At 39.1% G+C, this 26,137-nt stretch overlaps 1 protein-coding gene across 1 annotated transcript in view; it reads right to left on the reverse strand.

Annotated features, from left to right (window-relative positions):
* PRKAR2A (protein kinase cAMP-dependent type II regulatory subunit alpha) overlaps nt 1-24,039 on the reverse strand; it is a 68,540-nt gene extending 44,501 nt beyond the window's left edge. The window contains exon 1 of the mRNA XM_050904527.1: nt 23,738-24,039. Within this exon, the coding sequence (XP_050760484.1) occupies nt 23,738-23,990 (253 nt within the window). The 5' untranslated portion in view covers nt 23,991-24,039. The remainder of the gene's footprint in view (nt 1-23,737) is intronic.
* Between the last annotated feature and the right edge of the window lie 2,098 nt (nt 24,040-26,137).

Consider the following 26,137-nt stretch of genomic DNA (forward strand, 5'->3'; position numbering starts at 1 on the left):
CCAGAATATGAAGACCAATGCTTTCTTAAGCAAATACACAAGAACTCAGCTTCTTTTGAGCATTTACAACCACCATGTCTACATTAAAATACATAACTGAGAATAAGATCAGAAAAACAAGATCAAAATTATTATTGTGTATTCTTTTGTAATGGTAAAGGAAATCAGAAGAAAGAAGAGGTTGGGGGGAAAAATAATCAGGCTAACTCCATAGAGTTTTCAGCCAAATCTATCAACAAGGAGACAATACGCAGCTTAACAAGCAGCTAAGGATTAAAAGCAAGATTATTTTCAATTTTACAATTTAGATCGAGACCTAAACTTCTATAACATGGCATAATCCTCATAAAAATAACATTGACACAGTGTTCCATGTATCAAGCTCGAAGAGGTTCAAAAACACTGAATGATAAACCTGAGAATTCAAGAAACTTTATTTTCAAACCTTTAAGCAATTTTTGACAGCAGCAACCCTTCTTGCAAATAAGGGCAGCATATATGTCACCTGTCAAAGAACACCATGGATGCAAGAAGTTTATATCTTCTTAAGGGGAGACAGGCATTTGGAACAGAGATCCATGCTGGTTTATTAAACAAACAACAAACTCATGCAACTCCCTGAACTGAAAATGTTCATACATTTTGCCCTGTTCTTAGCTTTTTCACATGGGCCTGCCTGTGGCCAGCAGTGGCGACAGAATACTGCTCTAGACATTAATTTGCCCTGTAACAGTACATTCATTCTTATCTCTGGTTTATTGGGCTAGTTTAACTGAGTAACTACTCAAAGTCAGCAAGCAAATTTGGACCTTAAGAAACAGGAAAACTCATTACTTCTTAACTAGAGACACAGACAAATGCCTACCAGTTCTAAGATATTGAAGAACAAGAGGACCAAAACCAATTAGTTCAGTTCCCTCTATAAAGTGATTTATTACAAGAGAAATACTAAATTCAAAAACATAATTTGATAAGTTTGCAGTAAAAGCACCTCATCTAGGTCATAACAGTTTCATTTAAATGTTTAACTAGTCTCATATACGGATTCGGATACTTTTAATCAACACCATTAGTAAATACATTATTTCAGGCACTGTCTTGCGCACGCAGACTTTCTTCTCCACCTTTTGACTACTACACCCATTTCTTACTGATGTTTAAGAATAACATTTTAACGTCTTTGAACAGAATTAATATATTACAGAAAACTCTGACATACTTTGGGTACCATAGAAAAAAATCCACTTTTCAAAGACTATGGCTTCTTTTAGAATCTTGATTATTTTATCCCATAGCAGGGTTCAGTGCCATCAAAACAGCATCAAGTTTTCCACAGTGTTAAAAACAAGAAAAAAACATAACCTTTTAAGGACAGTTAAGAGAGCACTATTATTCTGCCTCCACAAAGCTTTTAAGACTAAAATGATAGTTTGCTTTTCTTACACCAGTGACAGTTTTAACATGTATAAAATTTCAGGTTCACTTTTATATGTTGTCAGAAGATTTTTATGCTAAAGAGATAAAATCTGACATTTCCTACTACAGAAGATTATAATTTTCTTTTGTTCTGGCTTACCAATGAAAAGCTCTCTTTGTTTATGACTATTTTCAGTATTGCACAGACAGTATAGCCACTTCTATGGCATCCTTCTGTTTTGCCATTAGAAGTACACTGAGAAAAGCCTGGCATCAAGGACTGCTGAAAGAACAACTCCTGACGATCCCACATACACCTAGATTAGTCTGTGGACAGATTCCAAAAAATTAGATTGGGCGGAAGGGAATAATACATTTACGGTTAATCCAGCCTATTTCCTCAACTGAACACTAAAGGGCATCTAATTTAAAGCAACGGTGATGGATACACTAACAGTAACCTCTTACACCAGCACAGCCATTAGAGTACACCTCTGCCTACACTGTAACAAGAATACAGTGAATCCAGCACAACAACCTGGTACTGCTAAATAGAGCTGGTATCTTCAACAATAAAAAGAAAATGCTGCTTTGGAACAGGAAACAACTCTCTTTTTTGTACCCACATTTAGAATTTCCCTCCTGCACACCAATGGGCCATGTCTCAGGTCAGTTATACATTAATTGCAGAAATTGTAATGAGATTAAAAGATTTTGCTGCAAGATGATTGCATTGCAAACTCTCCATTATGTCAAAACCTCAGGTCAGCAATATTCAGCTTCAAAATGTCTCATACCTTTGGCACAGTCCCTGCTTTTACTTGGCTCATGGGAGCCAAGACCCAGTAATTGGGTAAACACAACAAAAACTGAGGTATATTAAACCATTGCACCAGAAGAGATCAAAACAGCCCAATTTCCTCCCTGGCAGCCAAAGGCACACGACAGCGGCAGTGGAAAGGCAGATCAAGTTGTGCATTCCACAGTTTTGCCAGAACTGACTCAGGACAGTGATCCTACTCCACTGTTCAAGAAAAATCAGAAATGTCTGCTGAACATGCATGTATTTTCCATACTGTCCTGAGGCACAGACTGAATTAAGCACTAGATAGGAACACTTAACAGGGACTGTTTCAGATTGAAAAAATTACAGGTTTCTGGCTGTAGGATTCTCTTCTATTTACAATTGCAATTTCTAGAACCAGTCAGTTCTCTAGTTTAAATCAAATACTTATTAAATGAGTAGTTATCAACTTCATGTCAGTATCACTTAACCTCACTCATCATTCTCCTCTTCCTGCACTGGGGAAAAAGAGGAAAAAAAAAACCAACAAAATAGAGGGCATTCATTCATATATATATGAATGCGAAACACGTATCATAAACACTCAAAGAAGAAACAATGCTATAAAGGTGCTCAGCTTCCCAATTTCAAAAACATTTTACACTACCTTCAATGAGCTAACTCTGCAAAAATTAGTCACGTACATATTTGCTAATAAAAGACTGCACAACCTTTCTTCCTCAAAGTAGAGGCATGTCATTCCATTTATTTAATAAAAATTATTTGAATCATTTGCATAAATAAATCACTACTGTAAATTCCATTAGTTAAATTCACAAATGTACCTTATATCAAACAGCACTACTGCCATGCAGCTATACTACCACTTGTTAGTGGCTCCATTCAATTTTGTTTTCTCACTTGAAAAATTAGGTATATAAATTTCAGAAACAGAGACTGGTATGTAATAATGCTGGGAACCACTGACCTCAAACATAGATTTTTTTTTTTTTTTAACAATTTTTTTTTTTTTTAAATACTTTCCAAAAGTTAAAAAACAGGAATTTCTCCAATATTCTTCAGTTTGCTTTGGCATTGAGATTTTCTTTGAAATATGTGATGCTGGATTTTGGCTCACCATGCTTAACTTACAAGAGTTCTGACTGTGGTTATAGGCAGATGTTAAAACTTCGCCCCACAGGTGAAAAAGTATATAAAAGAAAAAGGACACAGATATTACCTTTTTTTACCCTTGCTTTCAAAACCAAACCAACAATTAAAGTATTTAAGCCAAACAACTGACAGTAAAATCGTTCTCCAACTTTACAAATCAGATCTAAAAGAATGCTTTTCCTACAGTGCGTGGGATCCCTTCTTTGTCAGTGTACTGAAAAGTGACTGGTAAAAAACACCAGCAAGCTTTTTAAAAGTTACACTACTACCATAATAGTGCAAGTTACTTCTCTATACTACTCATAAGTATTGTACAGATACAGAAGATGCTAAAGCTCGAAACGAACAGAAAAATTACCACAATCATTCTTCCAGCTATTGCTATCCTTTTCTTACACGTACTAAGAACATTAAATTCTTACAGAAAGGATAAATAAAACTCAGAAGATCAGTTCAGGGTCACAGGAAAAAAATTCAGGGACAAACGAAGAACTGGCATTCCAGGCACATTAGAGTACTAGATGTTACCACTCTGTACTGGATACCTTGAAAACTTTATTTCTCTTCCTCCACAAGCACTTTGCTTTTTACTAGGACCTGTGAATGCTTCCTAATTACAGTTGGGGTAAAAAAAATCCCCACATGCTGATTGTTTCTGATACTGGATACAATTTAGAGCAGCAGACTAAGTTAAACTATCGTGCATGCAAAAATTCAATACAGATCTTTTGTGTAACACTCTAATCAACTCAATTTTTTGAAAGTTTTCTGATGAAAGATGAAGCAAAGTTTATAGTAGGTTGCATAAATTCAGTAGTATGGTACTCCGAGTTCAAAGAGCATAGGCGTAAAATACCAGCTTTATTAAAACAAATTAGCAGAAATCAGTGATTTCCAGAGTACTTTCCCATCGAATCATGGCACAAAATCATCCTATGTGAACAGAGACAAAAAGAGAAACAGAATGTAAACTGTTCTTACTTAACAAGTCAATTAAGATTATCCAAACAACATGTGAGTTGACACTATAAACCATTAAAGCTGAAATACCAGAAGCAGACTGGAGTATAAATCAGAGGCGTGACTGTCTCTATGGAATGTTATATCAAGTTACGATAAGGAAGTGCTAGACTACAGCTGTCAAACTGTTTTTCTACACACCAAAATGTTAATGGACTTACATGAATATGAACCATTGCAACCGTGAGAAAATTTAAAGATTCAAGTATCAACTTTTTAGGATTTCTAGTAATTAAAAAGTAATGCTATAGCAGAAACAAGACTTTCATATGCAGTCATACTTTAATACACAAATCTGAACTTGTTTTTCAACAAGTAAATAAAATAAGGGGTTCCCTGTGACTATTACCAATATAATAGTTATGTATCCATGATTTCCTTCAGGATACCCCTGCTGGACAGTGGCAAATTCCACTTACTCCTTCCACATCTCTGCTCGATAAGGTGAGGAACGTGAGTGGGGCTACAAACTATTACAATTTTTTCAGAGACAGTTCTGGAACCTAACAGTCTGCATGTCAACGTTTCTTTCAGAAAAGCAAAACAGACAGAAATGGACAAGAGTTTTACAGGTACCGATTTTTTTTTTTTTTTCCTTCTATTGCCCCCCCTAGAAGAGGATGGAAACTCAGAACCTGGTTAGAGACAGACAGGAGAGATTCTGATGGTGTCAACTGAAGCATGCCAGATATTTGGACGAAGACAAAAGGTCAGGGAACACTAGGGAGGAAGCAAGTTTTCAGAGGACAAACGGAGCACGGAACATTAAAAAAAAAAGGGCAGAAAAATGGAAACCGTGGTCCAGGATTATCTGTGTGCACACACACTTTTCTGTAAGAGACTTTTACATCTATTAAGTTGGAAAACAATAACAAAAAGTACATTAATATTAAACACTGTTTTCCTCTCTGCTGCAGGAGAAGTAATAGAGGCACAGATACCTTTTCATTCCCAGTATTGAAAAATAGCTCTCATCAGTAGCAAGAGATAATGAAATATAAAAACAAAGTAGCAACACACCCTGGTCTCCAATTTAACTGATTTTTTTTAATTTGGATTTAAAAATTACTGACAAAATGGAAAAACACTGTCTGGAAGCCTCATCTTAAAAGAGCCCCTGATCCTCACTTTCAGAGTTTTTTTAGAACCCCTCTGATAGAAAGAATGTAATAACTACTTCTGAAGGAAAAAGTTGAGTCAACAAGCAAGGCATGTATATCAGTTAAAAAAAGATGTTTTATGAAGTTAGTAAAGCTGTTGTGCTATTTTGGATTGGCTCTTTTGTTTTTTTAAAGACAGAAGAAAAATTAATATGTACTCTGGAATGGACAGACTTTAAACAGCTGATAAATTCAAGAAAGATAAATCTTTACTTGACTCTGAGAGAAACTGGGGTGAACCTCTGGTTATAATAGCACTTCTTGACTAAGATGTTAAGAGTTTTGTTTGTTTGTTTTTAAATTAAAGACACTTTATATTATGAAGATCAAAGAGATAGCAATAAGGCATGCATTTGCTTTACAGACAGGAAATTAGACAAATTCCCAGTTCTAAGGTACAATCTCAGCTGAAAGGACACATTTTACAGTGATTAAAGATATAACCGTATGCTGATACTATAACAGAGATTTTCAGGGACCGAAATGAAAGACTTGAGAATTTTTTCAAGGATTAGACAAAATTATACACTACACAAAAAAGGAAGGATGCTGCAAAGAACTGGGAGAGTTAAGAAGCAACTGACAAATCTCCAAAGTATTGTCAGAAGAGGCAAGACACTGGAGGGTACAGCAAACCACGACACAGTAAGTGAAAAAGGGAAATTTGCTTGGGCTTTAGGAGCAAGCTTAAAGAGGAAGATATTTCAGAGATAGGGAAGCAAAGGAGCAAAGGAGCCACATTAGTAATATCACAGAAGTTTTAAGAGCCAGAATGACATTAGGCTTATAAACCTAACATTAAGTAGATGATAAAAAGTAAAGATCCTGAACGTATTTGGAAGCGATTTCCATAGGGATTCTCTGACAATGAAAAAGCCAGAAAGGGTCAAAGATGAGTATGAGACTACAAAGTAATAGAAACATCACATCAAGGAGAAATAACTGCAAGTTTCCTTAAAATAAATGCTTCATACAAGAAAAGATAGTTGCATCTTACCTAGGGAACCATGAGCCATTTCCCAATCAGTAGGAAACATGGGCAACTCACCCTCATGTGCAGTAGCAAAGGAAGGACAGCCTCTTCCTTTTCCAAGTCTCTTGACTCTTCCCTTCTATCTTACCAGTCCTGCTTTCAAACTTCACCTCTTTATTTACCAGACTCCTGTCCCACTAGAAATCACAGATATATTGGGGGGGGGGGGGGGGGGGGGGGGGAGAATTAACACTTCAGGGTATTTAAGATCTTTGAAATGTAATGAAGACAAATTTTGTCTGAAATGTTTTTGGTAGAAACTTCAGAAGTGCTGTTTAAAGCAACGTTTGACAAGTACAGTTCTTTTAAAGCAACACTTTCACATTTCAACTGATTTTTTACTATGGCTTTGATTTCTAATGCACTGAGAAGACTTAACTTCACATCTTCATATCTTTTAAAACATCAAACCCTAAAGGCTTTTTGCCAGATTTTTATCCTTTGATTGGTTATAAGGTGCAGAGTCATTGCTCTATGTTACAAATTATCAACACTTAAACCTCCTTTGACTTATTTGGAAAGCTGAGTTTCACCAAAAATACTTGGAAATCCTGGAGGTAATTTCTAAGTCAGTCACAAAAAAAATCTCATTTAACTACGTCCAGTAAGCTACTCCGTTTTTATTATTTCCAACTGCGCCTCTTACATAAATCTCTTTCCACAGATTAATGAACTGTATACAGGTAAATGCAATGTGAATAAAGCTAAAACAAACAAACAAAAAAACCCACATAAACCTGAGACAAATTTTTATACATTTCACTATTATTAAATTTGCATTCTATCACAGCACAGAGCCACTGCTAAGTCTAAGGTATGTAAGTCACTGCCCCAAAGAGCATAGTCTCAGTCACTCCTCCTGACCTGCCGCTGAAATCAGCCAAGATGACTTGCTTTTCCATTTTCAAGAAGCCTATTTAAAAGTCCCACTATTATCCTCAACAACTGAATGCATTAAACATTATTACAAAAACTTTAATGAGAGTAACAACCCACTGAAGGCCTCTCATGACAGGTAAGTCAGATTCACCAGGCAATTTCTACACTCCTCCCTAAGGGAAATGGCACCCATACCTGTGGTCTGGGACAACATCATCAAAATCAGCTTGAGTGAGGTCCAGACACAGCTCTTCCTCACTTTGACAGTACCCGGTCACTGCTGTCCTCTCCCAAACCTCATGGGCAATTCTGCTCTCCATCTCACTGTGGTCTAGATATCAAATGAGTATTATCCTCAGGAATAGCACAGAGCCAACTTCTCTGAAAGTATGCATATATCACTTAAATAAGTACCCTTGCCGAAGCCAGCAACCTCTTCTTTACAGCTAGGCCACTAACTTTGAGAGAAATACTAGCCAGGCAATATAACTACAATAGCCAAACATAATCCAAATGTAGATCTGGGGGAAAATCTTCATTGAAGTAATATGGATGAAGTGGAAAATGCTATCACTGGCACTGACTTCAGTGTTTACACAGCCTCAGGTATAAGCTATTGTAAAATTAAGTATGAAAAGGGTGGGAGACAAGCATGTCACAGCTATGGTAATAACACTAGTGAGTTAAACAGTGTACTGGATTTACATATTTCACACCTCCTGTCATTGCCTTTACTCTAACCTCTTCCCCCTGTACACAACCACTCACTCCCTTCTCACACACCTGCATTCTGCCTGAGAGGATAAGACAACTGCAGCAGCAAAGAGGAAAGTTACAATTCCCACTCACATAGAAACCCTTCTACTTTCTGTTTCAATACTACACTTACCCTGTTATTTCCAAGACTTAATATATTCCTACTACCAAGGCTTTACTCCGTACCTCAAGGACTGCCATAGAAGCATAGTAAATACTTAAGTAATCCACACACTTTCACAGCTGGATTGCTGCTGTTTTCTGACAGCTGACTTTGCATTTGCAACACGCTACATTGCGGTGCACCACTGATGTTCTTGTCACTCTCTTCATTTCCCAGTTTTATACTACCCCTCCTATTCAGGATGAACTTTTCCTAATACACCTCACATAACATCTTCAAAAACCCAATTAAATACACACACCTATATATACTTTTACACAGCCCTCCTCAATGAGCAACAATTCAAATAACTCATAGACATCCTACATTTCAACTATTATCTATTGCCTCATATCTGTCCTTTAGGCAGAGGCATATTTTAAGGCACAGCAAATGTTGCATGTGTTCCTAATTTTTTTCTAGGTACACTTGGCATTTAAGACAACTTCAATAAGGCATAATGCTGTATTTTTATTTGGATGCATAATGAAGAGTTGATTTCCTTCTACATGTGAAGAAAGATGATGATGATACACAGATATTCTTGTGGTTTAGCAATGAAAAACAAAGAAAAAAGAATAATTTTGACTGCCTCTCAGTTTCCACCAGAAACTCAACCTTAATTTTACATTCACTGCATTGTATTTTAAAGAGATTCCATCTGCTCCGTCTGTAGTACACATTAATATTCAGAAGACATCTGCAGTGCGCAGACCAAGCTTTTAATTGGAATCATGTCACAGCTACCATCACACAACACTGAATGTAAATGTTGGCTATCTGCACTTGGCAGCTGCCTGGCAGGCTTACTATAAAGTCCTACTGAGACTGATAGTGTCTTTAAATAATGTGGTATCAGGACATAAAAGGTATCTTGAAAAATCAAGTATTTGCTATCATGAAACAATTTTACAACGCCATCCAGACCTAATATAGTTTATTAGCACCTTAAACTACTTATAAGCAAAATACTGTTTATATTCAGCTGTAATTTTCAGTGAGACAAACTGATACAACTGAACACTCACATCTTTCATTATGATAGATATTTAAGCAACTTAACTTGTACACGAGAGAGGACAAAGAACACTGAACTTCAGTGCAACTGAAATTGTGTAGTGAAGCTCGAAGCATTTATAAAAATCTAAAACTCGAGCATTGCTAAGCATGTAAGAGCACTTGAATAAAATAATTCAATTAACAGGTGTGCTCAGTGATTTAAGACACTTTTCTATGTCAGACTAATTATTCTAAAATGAACAATATAGTTACCTTTTAAGAAAAAAACAACACTGAGTTAATAGCATCATCATTTGCTTCAAATCCTTGCCAAACCATGGTAACAGAAAATTACATTTTCACAATCTTCTACATATTTTCAGCTTGTACTCTTCTGTAAGTTTCTGACAAATAGGGCAGTGATCAATCTATACAGAGAAAAGTGTATGTGTGTATATATATACACACAAACTAAAGTTATCTGTCCAATACAAGCAACTAGTTGTTACACCACCAAACTGATCTTATACATGTTGCAAGTTATTTAAATCTTATCAGTAGGTAAAAGGGACATAGGAACTCTTAAGAATAGCAACACTTGCTTTTCATGAAATACACATTTTCTTGTCTTCCACTATCTTCGCCATATTATCATAACAAACACTTTTTCACAAATCTAATGAAACTTCAAGACCATAGCTCATTAAGATATAGATATGTTGCCACAAAAATAATTACACAAGTAGAGGCAACATCAGAACAGAAAGTCATCACGATCCAACTGCTCTAACTCTGGTGCCCTTCTCTGATAGACTAATTGGCTTAACGGATACTGCTTAGCTTCAGTACAGCTTCCAACACAAATAAGTGAATTACACAGAAGGGGAAGACAATTGTTTTTGCTCAGGGCACACATACATGGTCAGTCTCAAGCCTTTACTTGCACATCCACCACCATTTTAGAACACATTATGGTGGAAGGGCAACAAAGAAAAAAAATCAGAGGACAGAGCAAGGTTTCAGTCCCAAACCTGAGCACACAACGAGCCAATCGATGACCACTGATTGTAGCAGCACTTCCAATCTGTTTCAGTGCAAAGGCAAAAAGCGCTGGTCTTAGCTTTTTCATCAGTGACATACAGCTGGTCTGCTCAAGTTTGCACTAGAACAGAAAGGAAGAATTAACGTGGGCAGTTACGGATGAGATGCAGTATAAGAAGCTTTTCCTTTTGCCTCTTAGCTATTTACAGTCTCGGATAAAACAGATTGGAGTCACTCTCACAGTCAGGTACTGTATCTCATGTGACAGACAGTAAGAAACAACTATAACTGAACTAGTTCTACAAAAGAGCAATTTAGAAGAAAAACATGGAAGAGATTTGAAGCTCAGCAACACTGACAGAGCATGGTGTTTTCTATACCCAGCATGGATGTTACACAGCTACACTTGCCAGGTCAACCTGAGCTCAGGATTGTATAATTATAGGTACCTAGGTAGCATTTAAGAATAGCATCCTACAGCTAAAACAGGAGGCACATAAAAGCCCATGGTTCTTTGGTTGGGTCACTTCTAATTTCGTTACCAATTCCTACTGTCATTACTGATTTGGATGATGAAACATAGCGTGTTTTCACATAAGACAAAGCTGGAATGGGTTGTGCTGTCATCTAATTTGATCTGCATAAAAGAGCAAGAGGAATTTCAATTAGAAACATCAGCATCAAGCGTCACTTCAAGCTGATTCAGAGCCTAATCTCACACATCCACATTTAAATCAGGGCATAAGTACATTTGTATATGCTAGGCAAGACACACTAGTTTCACGGTATCCTGGCCTGCATTAGGAGCAGTGTTGCCAGGTTGAAGGAGGTGGTCCTTCCCTTCTCCTCAGCCCCGGTAAGGCCACACCTGGAGGAGTACTGTGTCCAGTTCCAGGCTCCCCAGTACAAGAGAGACATGGACATACTGGAAAGAGTCCAGCAAAGGGCCACAAAGATCACGAAGGGACTGGAGCATCTCTTGTATGAGGACAGGCTGAAAGAGCTGGGACTGTTAACCTGGAGAAGATAAAGCTCAGGGGAGCTCTTATCAATACCTGAAGGGAGGATGCAAAGACAATGGAGGCAGGCTCTTTTCAGGGGTGCCCAGTGACAGGACAAGAGCCAACGGGCACAAACACAGAAGGGTCCATCTGAACATTATGAAACACTTTTTTACTGCGAGGGTGACCAAGCACTGGCGCAGGTTGCCCAGAGAGGTTCTAGAGTCTCCATCCTTCAGGATACTTAAAAGCCATCTGGACATGGTCCTGAGCAACCACTCTAGGCAGCCCTGCTTAACCAGGGGGGCTGGACAAGATGACCTCCAGAGGTCCCTTCCAACCTCAACCATTCTGTGATTCCATAAAGATACTCTAACAGCTCATTAAAACTCATACTTTGCTTCCAGTTTAAGTTCCAATGGCAAGAAGGCAAATAGAAGTAAACTTCATTTGCAGATAGATGCATTAAGGGACCTTCTAGTTTCAGACATCCTTTTTCCAGGTAGGTAACTATCCATTTTGACAGAGTCACTGTATAGGTTTTGGGCTGTTGGGGTTTAAATTTGTTTGGCTGGTTTTTTAAAGGTGGGAGAAAGGGAGGAAGAGAAGAGGCTGAGAAGTAGCCTGGGATTCTACAATTTCTTCCCAGGGGCACATTCTCCGTATTTGCAAACTGAGCACTTCCTTGGGCATTTAAAAAAATTTTCAGTGGTGACCCTACTGCAACATACTAAACAAGTTCTTATTCTATTAATGCCACATAAAAGCCAACGAGCATCCACATCCTGGACAAACCTCAACATACGTATCAGCCCTCTTAGCCACTGTCACAAAACGCATCTATTATCAGTTGATGATCTACAATAACCTCTGCATCTTTCCCCATGTCACTGTTTTCTAGGATTTAGCAGTCTATCCTGTATACGTAATTACCACTGAAGACTCATTCTTGCCTGAACAGTTCATGAATGACCTTTCTCAAACTAGTCTCTCTCAAAAGATCAACAATCTAAAGAGCTGGCTCAATTCTTCTTGAAGTCTGATTTTGACAGTTTTTTTAATTAGGTGCTTAAAAAAGAACTAAGATATGTTGTTGATTTGTGAAATTAAAAAAGTGTATTCAAAGAACTAGTGTCCCCATATGTGATATGTTCAAAAAAATACATTTGGAGAAAAAAATGTATCATGCATCGTATCACATTTTTTAATAACCAAAGCCAGAAAACCTTGGTCAGTCGTTTATAAAAAGTTCTAGATATACTTGCAACTGAAGTTATTGGTTTACCAGTTTAAAAAAAAAGGCAAAACAAAAACACACACACAAAAAACTCCACACCAACCCCCAACTTGTGTCCTACATACAGATTTATCTACAGTAGTGACAGAAGAGGTGCACAGGATTTACAGGATTTTATCCTGTAGTGGTAGCTTCAGAATCACAGTGCTGGACACCAGGTTTTCTGCCTTGCTTCCCCTCATCTCTAGGGTGCAGGATCCTCTGTATGAGCACAACTGACTCCACAATTCATGTTAATTTTCTTGTCTGGTGCTTTACCAGGGGAACAACAAAACGTGAATCGCACCCAGCCCTTCCACACCACCGCAGCAGGTAGCACAGCCTCAGCTCTGAGGGCAGATGACAGCCAGCGGACGGAGGGGTGGCACAAAGTGATGAGATAGAAGGTACAGAAGAGTATCATGGATTCTGCAGAAGTATTACTAACATCTCTGGCAATTCTGTGGTTCTACGTGTATACAACATGAAGTACTACTTCATTACCAGTACAATTATATTCATCAATAATTCACAAGTGGATATTGTTCTATTCTGGTATAATTTGGTAACAGTTTCTTTAAGTAAATGAAGTATAAATAAATTTGAGTAGAGTCTAAATATGTATGTTTTAAAATTTACAAAAGTTAAAACTTCTGATCTGGGTAATCTTCAGGTTGTGATATACAACCAAATTATGAGCAAAAATAACTTCTGTGCCACATCTCAAAATAATGTATTTTATAGCTTTTCTTCCTTCAGATTTACGCTTCTAACAATATTAAGTCAACATTCAGCAAAGCTTACTTAAAACATATAGCTGTAAAAAGAATAATCTCCATGTAAAAAAGTATTTTGACAGACTACCCCCCACCACCACTTCCAGTAATTGCATCCTGTGCACTTTCACAGGAAGAGGAAAGAGAAGGGTGAAGACAGACAGATTTGTCCTGTTTCCTAAGACGGGATAATAGTAAAAAACAGTGTGTTCTCCCCAGACCAGGGAAAATCCTCTTTTATAGATCATAGAATCTTCTAGGTTGGAAAAGACCTTTAAGATCATCGAGTCCAACCGTAAACCTAACACTGCCAAGTCCACCACTAAACCATGTCCTGAAGCACCACACCTACAATGCTCATGAATGTTTTAAGTCCTTGCAAGAGGGCACAAGTTAGCATTCGTCCTAACATAAAAATGCCAGTAACAATAAAAAGAAATTCCTTGACCAAAGTGAGCTGCAGCAGGTGGCAAGTACTACATGGTTCAGCTTCCATATTAACTGATTTTTAGTAGCAGAACTTCTAGTATAAAGCTCCCCACAGTCATTGTTACGTACTACTTCAAAACAAATGGTACACATTGCAGATCTTTTAGCTATGACAAATTAATAGTGTCTGCATGTAAAAGCTAAGAAAAGTTAAAAAAAAACCCTAGCAAAAACAGTACACATAATACAGTTATATTGTTTCACAGTGCTATGAAAAAAATGACACAAGGCACAACACTAAATATTTTCAGCAGCAAGAAATTAAAATTACTTCACAGGGATATAAGAGATGCTCATATAGAATTACAAGAGAAACTGAAGCCCAGTTTATGGCTCCTTATGATAAAGTTACACAATCTCAAGATTAGAATTAAAATCATTATACAAATTATATCCAGTGATGTTTAATTTCTATATGCTTCAGAAACTGGAGTATTTAAAATAACATCTCCACTCTGAGTAGTATTAAGTTTTAGCATTTTAGAACAAAAATACTCGTGGAATCTTTCCCCCACTCTTCCCCAAAGGCGTCAAAGACAGAAGACTGAATGTTAATCTATTTTAATGAGCCATCTTTCATAACTTATCCCTGAGAAAGCTTTGAGTGTTACAAATACTTATGAATTTTAATCAGAAACATTGATAACATTAAATGTTAAAAAACTGTTTCAGAACAATTACTTTCAAAAAAAAAGAAAAAGAAAAAAAAAAAAAGAGGTAACTCCATCATCTTTGACTTTTCATTCCAGGGCTGTCCATGAGACATCTTTCATAGAGAGGTACTCCCCATATCCATGACAACCTGACACTGACCAGTTCCTTGCACTACAGCACATCCTTGAAGAAGCAATTCTTTGTGAATGATCAGGATTAGCACAAGTGTTGCCACAGAAATGGCAGTGTTTACTGGAGCACCAACAGGAAAAACACACACAAATATTTGTATTTTTCCTTTCTTAAAATCTCTCCTATGGAATACAGTTTTCTCAGTAGGAAGCAGAAAACAATATGCCATCCCAAGGGAGGAAGAACCAAAATGGAAATGAAGGGCCATTGTGACATCCTGCTTTATAACAATCTGTCAATATACAACCACCAAGAACAAGGAACTTGGCGCTACAGTTTATTCAAAAATACATAGGAAAACTACTGAGTAGTTTCTCAATCCTCATCTAAAAATCACACAGTTTACTCCCCACACAAGCTCCATATATGTTTTTAGAATGGTCTGCAACAAGAGAAGCAGTACTTTAAGCTTTGCAATCCTTCACTGCATACCACTCAGATTCAGAGAAGGACAGAAACAGTTAGCGATGGAAGAACATCTTTTTACCAAAACCACCACTTCATCTCCAACTTGCAATCCTAATCCTTCTTCGCACAACAGTTCAGAGAGAAATTTTGCGACAATTTTGCTGGTAAGGCCCCTGATCATGGACCATCTTGGTTTGGACTTCACCAACACCCAAAAAGGAGTGCAGGGTTCGAGGCTTTTGTAAGATGACCTCAGAATGAAACCTGACATCATGCCAGTTGGAAATTGAGTTCCTGCAGGCTGTATACCATTTCTGAGGAGAAGCAAAGCTGTTCTTCAAGCCACCCTCTGAAAGTTAACAGGAAATAGAAGGAGGGAACAGAGAGTGGCTTAAATTTTTTTAGAAAAACAAAAAACAAATTTGTTTGTTTTGTTGTTGTTTTTAAGTTATCATAAAACATTGCTACAGAAGGAACACCTGCAGTCCCTCCCACATGCCTTGAAGGCAGGTTGTTCCTAGAGATGTCTTCTCCCCTAAAGGGAATTTCCAAGTCTACACACAGAGCAGAATTGCCACTACTCATCATTTGCAATTTGTACATAGAAAAGAAATGCCCCAGGATGGAAAGGGCTAATAGCAAAACTGCTACTAATACAATGGTGGGCTTTATTATACACAACTTATTGTATATTCATGAAACAGAGGCCAAATCCTAGCAGTATGATAACTGTAAGACAGGCTTGCTTTCTTCTAAACCTCATATTTCCTATCCATTAAAGCACACAGAGAACACTGCCACAATCACCACGATTTTCACAACCTCACAGACAAAATACAAATGACCACAAAGCAGCTGCTTGTTCTATGTTACAGATTTCTGGAGTTTCCTCCTGGTAGTCCCTTTTTCAGATCTGTACTTTCAAAAGAAAAGGATCCTTTTGCATTAAAGGATCTCATAACCACACATCCTTTAGTACAATTAGTATCTTGGTGCAAGAGTCTTTTATATATCGGTGTTCCGTCCACACTCAGATTTCTCAAATTCCCCACTAGTTACTTTTCTAACCAATGTTTTTGTGATTTATGATTTGTCTGTTTCATATTACAGTGATGCATAAAGATACTAAAAATGCAGAGTGCAGAAGAGTACACATTATTTGCTGTGTAACTAACGGCACCTCAGCAAAAACACCTAAATCTATGTGAATCAAAGAATCCTGATGCATCAAAAAACACCAAACAATTGTTACATACCAAGGAAGGACTGATGCAAAGCCAGACATGGATAACAAAGATGCAAGTGTGGTAGCATATCTAAAGGACTGTTACAGAGACAAGAATAATATCCCTCTAAAAGAGGAACCAGTACTTTGTTAGGGTTGTATCTGTCATTGTCTCCCTCTTCTTTCACAAAAAAATATGAATGATCATTCATGAAGTTGAAAATGTTACTAAAGCCAGAGAGAAACATTCATAGCTCATCTTGGCTACACTTCCAGTCTTCATATGAATAATGAGCAACTGCTCTTTGTTAAACATTAATGCTTTTTAATGAGTGACTGGTGAATAATTTGAAGTGAGCTTGTTCTCTGCTGTCTCCTCCTCTTCCCCAAGATCTCCACTGTTCTATTTTAGGTAAGAGGGTACAACTAAACTTCAGTATTAGCAAAAGGGGAAGATGGCACTCTGCAACACTGATTGAATTGTCTCAGCACTCAATATTAGTTTATTAAATGAAAAAAATAGCATAGTTAAAAAGAAGCTAGTATTCAGTACAATATCTAGTATTGCAATACAATAATTTCCTTTAGCTTAATTTTAGAACCAGCTAGAAGAATCCAATTTTAGAAGTTTCATACAATTTTTCTTACAATAAACTTTTTCAACATGGAAACACAAGCTTTTAAGAATTCAGCAATTATTTACAAAGGCTAGTTATCCACTTCCTTTGTAGTTAGTTACACTCTTTTTAGAGGCTAGTACACAGAGTAATGCAGTTTCTGTTTGCGCAAAGTAACAACAGAATACTAAAAGAGCAGAAACTGAGCCTAGAATTTATCTATACAGTTACAGCTAATATCAAAAGCTCTTTCAGGAAATATCAAGCTTAACAGTGAAGTGAAAAGTTACTAGCATGCAACAGATCACAAATACGAATTTAAAAGAAATTTAAAGCAAAAAAAAAAAGTACTGCTTGCTTACTCACATTTTAGGATGTACAGATCACTTAAGGAAAGCAGAACGATTATGTCAAGCCAATAAGAGCAAACTGGAATAGGAGGATACCTTTCTCGAGAGATTGCAAGGACTGTCTAATAGATGCTATAGGAATAACAACAGTGTTGATGTCAGGATGTTACAAATAACTCTGTAAGCATACTACGTCAAAAATGCAAGAAGCTTATCTTTTAAAATTAACATAGAAGTTCTTCCTTCCTGATGTAAATCAATATATGTTTAGCAATACCCAGTGATACCTGCAAATTTCAGTCAACTCATCTACAATTCTCTGTTTCTCAGCCACCCAGGAGCTTTTATCCCTTCACTTCATACTTTCACTTCTTTTACTATCTCAGGTAAGAACAACATATTACACCTGTATTTTAATCAAATTTTCATTTGTACTGAAGATTAGCGATGAAACCTTCCTTCAGGCTCCACTGAGATACAAATGGTAACTTCCTTAGGACTACATCACTTAGTTACAAAAAAGTCCTAGTCTAATCTTGTAATAGAGTAAGTACAATCTTAAGAACAAATGCTGACAAGCAAGTCTTTTGTGATAAGCAAATACAGAAGCAAAAAGACCTCCAGAAAAAAGCTTTAGATGTTTTGTCCACGTAACTATGTCCAAGAGAAGTGAAATCAGTCTTCCTTAATACTTAGTTTATCTTCAAAGTTTCCCTGTGTGAACAAGATAAATATAGGGAGTGAAGTTCCATTAGTACTAACAGCAGTTACCCTATTTAATCCTTCAGATTTAAGCCAGTGAGAACTGCCTCTGCAAAAGCAAAGACATGTGCAAGTATAGCAGCTGCACAATGGTAGTCTTTCACTTGGTATGTTTTATGTTAAACATGTTCAAGATACTACGCTGCCAAGACCTATTAAAATTAGAAAATTAAATGTAGAAATATATTCCTCTCAAAACATGGATGCATCACTAATACTTTGCTTTATAATTGATTTTATGTTATGGATGGAGATCAAAGATTAAATAAAACTCTAAAGCTTCTTTTACACCTTCAGGTTGCTAGGCTTGCTTACACATACACCCTTTTAAAACATATAATAAAGAAAGCATGCGTATTTCTTTGTATACTAAACTCAAAGGCTTAATACAGTTAGATCATAATCCAGAGCTTCTTCCTCTATCTCCTTAAAAATCTAGAGACTACTTAAGTAGAGCACAAAACACCTTTGTTACAATTACTATTAAGCTATTAAGCCACATGAGTCAGTCAAACAAATTTCAAAGGGGAAAAAAAAAAAAAAGATGTAGCACTAATAATTATCAGATTATGAAAGTGCCCACTGTGCTACCTAGATTTTAAATAGAGTAGCTATTCTTTGGACTGAATTTGCATCATACAATGCAATACTCTGTAAAAAAAGATGTTCTGCAAAGAGAGGCTCTTTTAATGTTAAGGACAAAAAAAAAAAAAAACAACAGAGTGAGGAGAGAGCTACTGTGCCTTATTCCCAGTAAATTAACAATTACGGAGGAAGTAGGTAGGTGAAAGTACTACTAAAAAGTACTTTCATTTTAAAGGTGACCGTATCTCACAGGAACACTTGCAATAACCCGTGAACCTGAATTACATCTGAAAACTTGAACAGTATTCTTCAGAAGGACCACTATTCTGCTTATGCTATCCTTCAAAAGCCTTAACATCATCTGACTTCTATCATTCAATAAATTTCCTTGAATTATTTCAGGAAAACAGCAAGGAGTTATGCCTGACCTATAAATTGATGTAGGCAGAGCATAAATGCTTTGTGATTGATGTAACACAGTAAATTCCTGAGGAATTCCACAGGACATATCAGGCAAGTACAGAATAAGAAAGCATAAGCAAATGATGCTTAAGAACAAGAAAAGAAGTAATCTGAAACAATTTTAATTTAATATTAAGCACTTCTGTTAACAATTAAAAAGATAAAGATTTCAAAGATGGACTGAACTCTTATTCTGTATCACTTCCAAGATCTAACGATGTAAAAGTGCATTTCCCTACTCCCTTCTGCACCCCTTCTGCTCAGATAACCTACTGATGTTTTAAAGATGACATTTAGCAAATCTCTGAATTTTAATTGAGAAGCTCAGTGCAGAACTAAACAGGATCTTTTCACCTGTTCATCCAGATTCATATGTACCATTTTCCTTCATAACAACAGAGCATACTGAAGAGGATTATTTCAAAATCAATATATTAAGAAGTGTTCTCTTTTGCTCAGGGAGCAGCTGAGAAGTGCACAATCTTTCCTTCAATGTCAAGGTGAAACCCTGGGAAAGAAAAATTTGATTTGCACTAAAATACTTGTCATTGGTTAAAATATCTGAGTTGCTCAAGTTAGTATATAATCCCAAAAATATTTTAGTTCCACTGTTAGTTGTATTTAATATCTTCAAGAATAAGCACAGGTGGTTTTTTAATTAACTGATTACTATCACAAACAAGGAGACATAAAATGGAAAGTTAACGGTGCAGCACCTTGCACCTTTGTGCAATTGCCTCAACTGCCAGGGAAGAAAAGCTGCCAGCCTTCCTTCAGATGTGCTACTCACAACAGAAAGTTTCCCAAAGCCATGACTCAGTCTCAAAAAGTGGACAGACCATTTCTGCGGCTTTAATTCCACAGCCTTAACACATCCATTCAGAGCTTCCTTGTTAAAATTACAAGTGTCACGGTCAAGGACACGTTTTAAGAATACATATCCATCCTTGGTTACATCCTCAGCCTGATTTTTGAAGTTGTCACTTTGCATCTTTTCCCAACTCTATCAACTTGTCAATTTTGCAGTTATACCAATCAAATAAAGGCTCTGAGGAAAGCCTCATATGTATATATTCTCTGCCACAGCCCACTGGATAAATGTTTCTGGAGGTTCCCCCCGCCCCCATCATCATTTTCTTTCCACACATTCCTTGCACTCCATGCTCTGCTGCACAGCCACATCCTGACATCCTTTGATCACATATACAAAAAAAAATTAAAATGAGGAATGAAACTCCAGGGGGTTCAGAGAATAAACATCAACCTGGAAGTAATTTCTTAAGTGTCACAAGAGAATAGAAGTAGTCTAGTTAGTTTCAGTGACTTTTACCACATTGATGGAGTGCCATTATGCAGGAAAGGAACCACTGGTGTCACTATGACTACATGAAGACATTTGCCACATGGTTTACACCAAAGGCCAAGAGCTCATTCTGATTTTAAGTTATTTCTCACTTCTATTACCATATGCACTCAAAGCATACAAAAAAAATCAGACAGCTTACCTAAAGTGTTCTCTAACTCATAGTATGCAGATGCAGCCTAGTGAGATACACAATTTAATATTGTGCCAGAAGTAGACACATGAAGACAAGCACATTATTTGTGCAGACATCTTTCATGCTCCCAACATATACAATCAGGTTAATTATTTAAACTAGCTTTAAATTTTCTTAACATAATACTTTACAAAAAACAATTGCTCCATTTCATCTTTATATTTAAAAACAGCCATGGAAGCATTTTTAAAACATTAATTTGACTTGTCTTTGCAACTTGAAGGTAACAAAGTGTTAACCTAGGAAAACACAGTGAAATTAACTGAAGTCTTTCCTAAGCTGTCCAAGATGAAAAAATGCAATCTTAATAAACAGTACTAGGGTCTGTCCAATAAGATTATCTGAGACTTTCTCGTTTTGTGTTTTTTCTCTATCTTTAAATGTCCTTTAAATGCTAAGCAGTCTATAAGCACACAGGACCTGGTCTTCCACAACAAGGTAGAAGTATCATCCTATCTATAATATTCATAGAAGACAGAGATATCGAAATCTCTGACTTAACAATTTCTCATCAATAAAGCCTTCTATGACAACAGTTACAACAGAAATCTAAAAAACACATAGCCATGGTTGACTGCCACCCACACTGCTAAACAACGTAAGAAAGAATCATTTCCCGACCCTATACAGAAACCCTCGCCTGCTGTTAAATAGAACATAGCACTCTTACTCCCCCAGGTCTTCGAAACTCTAAGGAGGGAATAGCATGGGTTTTCAGATAAAAAGCAAAACAGCACTACTGACAGTGCCACTTGCCTGAAGGGCTCTGACTACAACAAGTGACACTGACCAGCCTTGTTAATTTGATTTTCTCTCTGACTAAGATAGAAAGATGATGAGCAGAAACTTGCAGCAAAGGAACCACCCTTCTGCTTTGAAGAGCCTCACCACACAAAGCTATATTTGAAGAGTTGTTTGCCACCATCAAGTTTTCAGATTTTTATCTGAAAACATTTAACTTCAGAGGATCTTTTCAGCTGCAGTTTCGGACATTCACCAGGAAAACTTTACACTTACTTCCCTGGAGAAGGTCTTTCAAACGCTAAAACAAGATAAACAGATCTGATCAAGAAAAGTTGCTTTCAATGACATTAAAAGCTCTGGTAGAGCAGGGGTTTTTTTGTTTATTTTTTTGTTAGTTTGGTTGGGTTTTTTTAAGGAAAACACTATACACTGAGATATTGCACGTTTAAGAAAATCACATCCAACTATTTAGTGCAATTTTTCCAATCTAGAACTTTATTTTAAAATAATACATTTTACAAGAAACTATAACTTCTTGTATATTTAGAGACACTTGAAAATATTGCTGACTTTGGTTGCAGGACAAACAAAATCACTTGTAATTACTGTCATAAATCTGTGCTCACACTTGCACATCCCCTTAACTTCAATCCAGTCACTACCAGTGTCCACCTCTTTACCCTTCACCTTTCATCTTTTCTTCCTCACACCCTAAACAGAACCTCTCTCTCATTAGAAAAAATAACCATTCAAATCTAGACAGTAATTGCAAACTGCTTTTTAATTCATTCTGACTGTACATTTTATTCTTGTTCTCTGGCATATTTCACATCCTGTTTAGGTTGTATATTTTCAAGAGTAGAAGCTGTGTTTTACTTTGTAAAGTTCCCACCCTAAAAGGGCTGCAAAAATAGCTGGTCTCTCAATGTTTCCTTAATAAAAACTATTATTTGTTCCACAGTTTCATTTCTTCTTGTTTCTTTAAAACTGTTAACCAGAGAACAGACGTAAGAACATACTGCATTCACAAGGTGACACACAGTAATTGGTCTAAAAGAGGATTCTTTATCAATAAAAGTCAGAAACCTTTACACGTTATAGGTCAAGGGCACAAGGCCTCCAAATGAGGGCACTGAAAGGTTAGGGAAAGCACGCCTTTTCTCGCCTTTCCCTCTCCCCTTAAGTTACCTTCTAATAGGGAGAGAGTATTCAGCGGTTTCAGGTCCAAAATTCTGGGTGTGCCAAGAAGTACCATTCGCAAACATTTTAAATAACTTTTTGCATTGAAGCTCAATTACAGTTCAAATTATAAACACTGTGCATTGTACAACACACAGAGTACGTTTTGACAGAATAAAAATGGAAGTATCACAAGTGGCGTTTCATTCTCCAGCTCAGGTAAGTATCTTAGCGAGCTACAGTATAAACAGGAGTATACAGGTGGTTCTGAATTTTTGCTATTTAGCAAAATATTAAAAAGTTATTTCAGTGCTTTATAATAACCACTTTAAACACACAACAGTGGCAATAAACATCCCCAGCTTCAGTGAAAAAAACCACTTGTCCACAATGATTTAAAGACAGAAATGTAAAGATAAGTACAGAAGAGGTTGCACAATAACACATGATCTTCCATATCACATGCTTGGCAGTATGCTCAATTCACTCCGATAACTCTGGTCAGACCCCAGGCGCAATTCTGGCCGTTATACGGCAGCTCTGTACATCTGCTTTCTGACACCCCACCCAGGGAAAGTCTCTTACTGGAGTCTATGGGCCTAATGTCAGGGCGAGCAAGGGTTCCCCCGAGAGGACAGTTCTCCTGCAAGCGTACAGCTTCCCCGCGGCACAGCTGACACCCTGCAGAGAGCCACCGAGGGAAGGATCCCGCTGAAGGCGCCCAGCAGCACCCGCCACGGTACAGCGGTGCTGCAAGAGGACGCAGCCGGAGCCTCTCCCCCATTCAATCCATCCCGCCCGCTCTCGCCCTGCAGCCCCGAGCAGCAGCGGCCGGGGCAGCGGCACCGGGGAACGGGGTGGCGGAGGCGCCCGGCCGGCCTTCCGGGCTGCTTCCTCCCCCGGGGGGCAGGACCCCACCGCTCCCGGCCCTTCCTCGCCACCACGGGCAGACCCCCGCCGCCGCGCCTCGCCGCCACAGGCAGCCCCACAGCCTCCCCCCGCCGCCGCCGCCGCCCCTCACCGCCGGCACTTACGCTCGAAGTCGGAGTCGGAGTCCTCGTCGCCGCGGTCCGGCTCCTCTTCGCCGTTGGACTCGGTCTGCATGGGCTCCCCGTCGAAGCTGACCACCCTGCGGCCGCCGCCGGCCGTCTCCTGGTCGCGGGCATCCCGCAGGCGGGCGAAGTAGTCGGCGGCGAAGCCCAGCAGGTCGGACGGCCGGTGCCGCAGCACCTCCACCGTGTAGCCCTGCAGCAGCTCGGTGAGGCCCGGCGGGATCTCGATGCTCATGGTGCCGGGGACCGAGGAGGCCGCCGCCGCCTCCCCCCCTCCGCGGCCGGCTGTGGCGGTGGCGGGCTCGGGGCCTCCCTCCGCGGGCGCTGACTGACTCCCGCCGCTCCGGTCACACGAGCCGCGCCGGAGGGGAGGGGGGCGGGGGGGGAGGAGAACGGGAGCGGCCCCGGCTGCGCAGGCGCGGGAGCGGGCGCGGCGCCAGCGGCCGCGCACGCGCCGAGCGGGGAGGCTCGTGCGTCACTGCGAGGCGCGGCGGGAACGGCGGAGCCGGGGACGAGGGCGGCGGCGGCGGCGCGCACGGGGAGGGGGGGGGCACGGCGGGACGGGGCGGCACCGAGCGTCCGCCAGCAACGCGGGGGCGGAACCGTAGGAGGCCCGGCAGGAGACGGGATCCCGGGACCGGCTCCGCGGCACATCCGGGGCGGTGACGGGGCAGCGGGGAGATGCGTGCGCGGGTGGTTCAGCTTCGTGGGAGAAGTGGTCGGGGCCTGCGCTTCTGCCCGGGCAGAAGGGGCTGAAATCGTGAAACACCGGTCACGGAGGTGGGGAAGGGGTTTGCGTGGTATTCGCACACCGTGGGACCAAAGCTGCCTGGGTCGGTGTGGCGAGGGGCCGGGTCAGCCGTGGCCGCTCGTACAAACCCTCGCCTCTCGTCGGCCGGCGGCTGGGCTGTCCAGAAGTCGATGTGCACAGCGGGCAGGAGGCTGTCGCTGCTGCTTTTCTTTTTTTTTTTTCCTTCTTTTATTTCACATCAGTGACCCCATGTGCTATTTTTTTCTTCTCTTTCCTCACGGTGTTTGTGAGGGTGTTTCAAAGCTCCCCCAGGAGTGGGAGAATAAGGTTTTCTTTGATCTTCGTCGGATCTAATCTAAATCCTGATCTAATTCTTGGTTGGAGTTAGATTTAGGATCTCCGACCCCTCTGGTTTCTTGTCAGAATTAAGTAATTAAAGACAGTCTTAAAACTAGTGAAGAGAAGCAGCATGCAGGTCTTCACACTTTTTGGTAAAAGCTGAATAAAGCCATAATGTCATCATCTGTGAAATGGTGGCAATAGTATTGATCTGCTTAATACTAAATGCCCGAGAGCGTTAAAGATGAAGAATTTCAGAAAAGTGAAACATGTCATTAATTGCTTATATGTGTGAGCTTTGGAGATACCTATTGTATGTTGTTAAATGTGCTTTATTCAGATTTCTGCTTGTATTCTTTGTACAAAACTTGTTATCTGTGCGTACAAGGGAGGTTTGGCAGATGCCCAGGGGTAGGTGACGGGCTGCGTGGCGTGGAGCCATCGGCCCTTAAGGTTTGACGTTGCTGGAAAGCTAGTCTTGGAAGAAAATAGGACTGTGCAAACATGAGTTGAGGGGAATAGGGATGTTGGCTTAGTGACGCCGCTGCATGTTGTCAGTGTAAATATTTTTATTTAATTCTTCTTTTGTTTCAACAATAAAAGGGCAGAAATCAACTTGTACTCAAAATACTAAATTTCACGTGGAAGCCCAGAACTGGCTGAAGCAATTTACTGTGTGTTTTGATTTTGGCCGCTCAAGTCCCAAAGCATCCCCTCGCTTACCCAGATGGTTCTCGCCGCACTCCCATACGAAGATAGTCTGTTCATCGCCGTTGCACGGAGGGCACAACAGCGGATCCCCGAACACCCCATTCAGTGCTTTTACTGACTTTACTCTCAGTGAGGGAGGCCAGTTGGAAATCTCATGGCACTTACTACAGCACCCAGCCTCTCTGGTAAAAGGTGCTCTGTCATACAGCTCCCATATTTTTATGCGGAGTGAGATTACATGTTTTATCCATACAAAATGAACAAATTGAAAAACAAGCACAGGAGGTAGATTTGCCACATCTCATCAGTTTATCTGGAGATTTCGTATGAAGCCTTTTCTCTTCATTTTTATTCTTTTCTACAGCAGGCACAACAATTGCTGTATCCCTTTTCTCGAAAGATAATTGATATTGATTTTTCATTTACCACTCCTACGGTATTATCTTTCTGATGGTCTCAAACAATACAAGAGCACATTTCACTGCTTAATGTATATACTTTAACTACTGATAGAACTGGTACAGGGAAATGGTTCTGATCAATGAGAAAACCGTATTTGGTTAGTCCCCCACAAAATTAAG

Source organism: Gymnogyps californianus, chromosome 13 (genome assembly GCF_018139145.2).
Source record: "Gymnogyps californianus isolate 813 chromosome 13, ASM1813914v2, whole genome shotgun sequence".
Lineage (NCBI taxonomy): Eukaryota > Metazoa > Chordata > Aves > Accipitriformes > Cathartidae > Gymnogyps > Gymnogyps californianus.